General features: G+C 66.5%; 2 protein-coding genes across 7 annotated transcripts in view; both read right to left on the reverse strand.

Annotated features, from left to right (window-relative positions):
• The window catches only part of MAPK12 (mitogen-activated protein kinase 12), an 8579-nt gene extending 8472 nt beyond the window's left edge, over nt 1-107 (reverse strand). The window contains exon 1 of the mRNA XM_015568717.1: nt 18-107. Within this exon, the coding sequence (XP_015424203.1) occupies nt 18-107 (90 nt within the window). The remainder of the gene's footprint in view (nt 1-17) is intronic.
• A 1246-nt stretch (nt 108-1353) lies between these two features.
• The window catches only part of MAPK11 (mitogen-activated protein kinase 11), a 3636-nt gene continuing 390 nt past the window's right edge, over nt 1354-4599 (reverse strand). The window contains exons 3-10 of one of the 6 annotated variants that reach the window (XM_006771107.2): nt 4552-4581; nt 4436-4483; nt 4229-4343; nt 3844-3915; nt 3568-3647; nt 3163-3241; nt 2899-3072; nt 2382-2550 (exon numbers count right to left, since the gene is read on the reverse strand). In XM_006771107.2, coding sequence (XP_006771170.2) covers nt 2471-2550; nt 2899-3072; nt 3163-3241; nt 3568-3647; nt 3844-3915; nt 4229-4343; nt 4436-4483; nt 4552-4581 — 678 coding nt within the window. In that variant the 3' untranslated portion in view covers nt 2382-2470. Of the gene's footprint in view, nt 2551-2898; nt 3073-3162; nt 3242-3567; nt 3693-3843; nt 3919-4228; nt 4344-4435; nt 4484-4551; nt 4582-4599 lie in introns of all 6 variants that reach the window. The other 5 variants (XM_015568733.1, XM_015568731.1, XM_015568730.1 and 2 more) reach the window with 5 other exon arrangements.

Raw genomic sequence — 4599 nt, forward strand, 5'->3', positions numbered from 1 at the left:
AGGACTTGTATGCCCACCCCGGGCTCACTGTCCACCAGCTCCGCCAACACCACCGCCCCCAGCGCGGGTGTCCCGCCCGAGGTCCCTGAGCTGAGTACTGAGTCCATGCCCTGAGTGCACCTCCCTGGCCCCCAGCCCACCCCTTCCCCTGCGGCTGGTCCGTCCATCCTCAGCGTGTGGCCCCCCAGCACCTGTCTTGTCTGCATCCCCTTTTCCGAATGGGCGAGTTGGTTCTGTCTCCCAAACTGAGGGTGCACCTCCAGCACCCCTCCCTGTGACCACTGGCCCCAAGCCTCCCCAACTCAGGAGCCAGAGGTGATCCCGTAGGTCCCCATGCACCCCCAGCTCCCTCTCCCCTCCCTTGGCATCTGGGGAGCCTGCTCCACGCATTTGCAAGTCCTTCTGCCTGGCCACCCCGCTGTGCAGCCCCTGTCCAGCTTCCTCCCTCCTTTGTCCTTCAGGGCCCTGCCTGGGCCTCTCCTCTCTCGGGGAGGTGTGCTGACCCACTCCAGCTCTCAGCACCCCCTTGCTCCCCTCGGTGGGGGCATCATCCTTTCAGGAGTCAGACCCCGTCCTGGACCAGACAGGTTGTGAAGGGCAGAGCCCCCGGCCCAGTGAGCCAGGGCTGTGAGGGAGGGGTAACAGGATCCCCGCAGCCCTCCCTGCCCCGCCACCATGAATCAGCAGGTCAGCAGCCGGGCCAGCCAGAGCAGCTTTACACCTGGGGCGCCTGCCTGCGGGGGATGCTGAGCCCTCGGGGCCTGGAGACAGTCCGGGGGCAGCCTGGGGCCCCTGAGCCGCAGCCACCTGCACCCCGTGCCCTTCATGCCCTGGGCGCCCGAGGCTCCCTTCTCCTCCAGGAAGCCCTGAGCCGCCCCTGACTCCCGGCGGTGGAGCCCAGGGCCCAGGGGGGTTCTCATTAGGACCAGACCCCAGGTGAGGCACGCCCCGGTCCTGCTGCCATGCCTCCCCACCTCCCCGCACCCCACGCACAGGTCTTGGCACCCCTTGGTCTGCAGGGCTTCCCCGGGACCTGAAGCCCAGAGCCACACTGCCCAGGCCCCTGGAGGTTCAACTCCCAGCTGGTCCCCAGCCCCAAGGCCCAGAGCAAGGGCACAGAATGTCCGTCCTGGGGACACCCTGCCTGACTCCCCATGGGGGAGCAGGCCCACCCCCACCTGAGCTACAGTAGCTCCGTTGTGGCCAGAGAGTGAAGCGACCCTCTCTCCCCTTAACAGGAAGGAAAGCTACATCCCCCACTCCAGTCGGCCCCTGGGCAAGATCCCCAACTGGAACCGAACCTGGGACCCCTCAGTCCACAGGCTGACGCTCTATCCACTGAGCCACACCAGACAGAGTGAAGAAATGTTCTTTATTGAGACACCAAGTGCAGGCACTGGACACTTAGCCCTCCCTGGGTCCCACGAGGTAGGAGGCCACTGTCTGGCACCTGACGCCACCCCTGGACAGAGAAGACTCACACCTCCACATCTGGAGCAGAGGTTATGAAGTCAGCTCCATTCTGGAAGGAGGGGGGTCAGGGCCGACCCACAGATCAGAGCACCCCAGCTCTCGGTGGCAGGGCCAGGTCCAAGTGCGCCTCGATGTGGGCCAGCCCCTTTAGCGTCCCCCCAGCCCCATGACTGCCAGCTCCCCAGCTGGCACTGTGCCCTCAGGCTTCAGAAGCCCAAGGAGAATGCCATGGCTTTTGCCCACCTGAGCCCCTCGCATGGTGCACAGCAGGACCTCAGCACCCCCTCAGTGACAGCAGACGCCGGGGGGAGGGGAGGGAGGTACAGCCACCCCAACGTGGGCCTCCTGCTAGTACAGACTGGCCCTCGGGTGCCCATGGATTCATACACGCCTTCCCATGTAAATACAAGGAACACACATTAGGGCGTGTGTGCCACACAACACAGGAAAACACGTGGCTCCAGGCAGTCTGATGTGACACTTGGTGGCTGTCCCTGCCCTGCCACCCCCCGGGGAAGACCCTGCCCAGCTCTCAGGCCTTTGGGTCTCAGCGTTTCCCAGGGTAGCCCCCCACTTCCGGGCTGAGCAGCTCAGACCACTGAGTCCCTGCCCTTTGAGTCTCCAGGGGCCCTGGCTCCAATGCACCACCCCCAACAGACAGCCCACTGGGACTGAGATCTGGAGACAGACACACTCCGAAGGGGACCCCTCAGGCATTCAGGCCTCCACAGTAAGGTCCCAAGGGAGACCCTGCCTGCTGGGATGCGGTAAGAGGACCAAGGAAGGCCAGGACGCTCTGTCCAGGCTCCTATGCCCACGGCTTGCACACGTGCACACGTTCATGCATTCATATGTGTGCGCAGACTCCCACGGGAGCAGCATGCAGACCAGGGGTCCCAGGCCGGGGTCGTGAGGTGGGAGGCAGCCCTGGTGGGAACCCGGCAGGCTGTGGAGCCGGGGTGGGCAGGCTCGGGCCCCTCGTGAGTTCCAGAGCGGCTCACTGCTCAACGTCCAGGCTGCCTGGGGGCTGCGGTGGCCCCGGGGGCTTGAAGCTGAGGACCTCCTGGTAGGTGAGTTCTGGGGAGTGAGGGGGAAGGTGAGCCTGTGCTGCCACCAGCCCAGTGCCCCCCAGTGCACACTTGTCTGGTGCCAGCCACCAGCCCAGGCCCACCACCATCCGAGGGCAGCCTCGGCCCTTGTCCCTTCCAGAGCCTGCCCTGTGCTGCCCCCTGCTTGCTGGATGTACCAACCCCATCTCTAACCACCGCCCGGAAGTGGGGGGGGGGGCGTGTTGTCCCCTCCCAGACCACCCCGAGGATGAGTTGAGGCCCTCCTGCAGCAAACAGGCAGTGCCCGGCCTCCAGGGAAGGTGGCCCTCCGGCCCCTGGGCGCCACCTCCCCCCATTTCCCCCCCCCCAGGCCCACCCTTCCACTCCTCCAAGGTGCGCTCCTTTGCCTCCACGCTCTCGTCATAGGGCTCGGCCTCAGGCTCGTCCTCAGGGTCGTGGTACTGGCTGAAGTAGGCGTGGGCCAGGGCCTCGGCCGCACTGAGCCTCCGGTCGCTGTCCAGCACCAGCATCCTTCCCAGGAGGTCCACGGCTGCAGCGCAGACAGGGGAGGAGGGGCCGGGGGTCAGCACCGCATCCAGGGCCAGACTGGCACCCAGCCCGGACCCAGGCCCGTCCTCACCCAGGGGGTTGGCGCCACGGAAGATGCTCCTGAGGTCCTTCTGGGGCATGGGAGGCAGGGACTGGATGTAGGTCCGGGCCTGGGGGCACATGGGAAGGGCCTGAGCGGGCGGCACCCCCCACTCCCCACGACCTTCCTTGGCCCTAAGCCCCCTTACTCACTCCAACAGCCAGGGCAGGGCCTGCACAGACAGACCTGGCCTGGCGCTGCGCCTCCTTCCTAGGCCAGGGCACTGCGGTGGCGCTGCTACTTTGCCCTCCCTGTGCCTCACGCCCGGATGTCTTCCCCTGAAGGGGCCAGGCACCTGCCTTGGGCTCTATTCCACTGCGGCCCACGCTCCCCACACGGCCCTTCCCCCACAGCACCAGGGCCGGGGCAGCAGAGGAGCCGGGGCTGGTGACTCACGTGTTCTGAGGATATCTTTGCCAGCACCTCAGGGCTGGGCGTGCCCACCACCTCCATGATGCGCTTCAGCTGGTCAATGTCTGCCTGGCTCAGGAAATGCCCACGGCCAGGCCCGAACCCTTCTCCTACAGCCCGGGACAGTGCGCCCAGGTGGCACGGCGTGGGGGGAGAAGAGGAAAGACTGGCCACAAAGGGCTGAGCCCGTCCCCTCAAACCTCCCCCCAAAGGAAGGGACCCAGGCGCTCAGCCCTCCTCCCCCACCTGGGCCAAGGATACAGTCACTTCCCGGGAAGAGGGCCTTTCCTTGGAGCAGCTCGGCCATGATGCAACCCACAGACCAGATGTCCACTGCTGGGGGAGGTGTCTCCATCAGTCTGCCCACCCACGTCCTTCCTCTGAGAACCGGGGGACTGCCTGGACTGTGCCAGCCAGTGTCCCCACCATCCCCCGGTCCCCTCCTCCTCTAGCCAGACCCTGGGGAGGGGAGGGGTCAGCCCAAGACCCACCATGCTCCGCCCCTCTGAAGGTCTGTTTGTGAATGCTGGCCCCAGGCCTTGGGTCCCCAAGATTGGAGCTCCCAGTGTCCTTGGCTTTGCCCCACCCCCGCCCCCCAGGCCCTGGCATGGGCTCTGCCTGGCCACCCCACAGGGGCTGACGTCACCTGTCTGGTTGTAGTGCATCCAGTTGAGCATGATCTCAGGGGCCCGGTACCAGCGCGTGGCCACGTAGCCCGTCATCTCCTCGTCCGCCTGGCGTGCCAGCCCGAAGTCCAGGATCTAGAGCAGGCACCCGGGTGGTCAGCGCCTCCAGGAACGCGGCCTCCATGCCCTGCCGCCCCCCTGCGCCCGCGCCCATCCCCAGCGCGCACCCGGAGCTCGCAGTCCTCGTTCACCGCCAGGTTGCTGGGCTTCAGGTCCTGCATGCAGGGTTAGGGTTAGCGGGCTGGGCCCGGAGGGCGGGGCGCGGCCCTGCAGAGCCACCTACCCGGTGGATGATCCCGGCCGAGTGGATGTACTGCGAGGGGGAGAGGCG

Source organism: Myotis davidii, unplaced genomic scaffold (assembly GCF_000327345.1).
Source record: "Myotis davidii unplaced genomic scaffold, ASM32734v1 scaffold845, whole genome shotgun sequence".
In the NCBI taxonomy this organism is placed as follows: Eukaryota; Metazoa; Chordata; class Mammalia; order Chiroptera; family Vespertilionidae; genus Myotis; species Myotis davidii.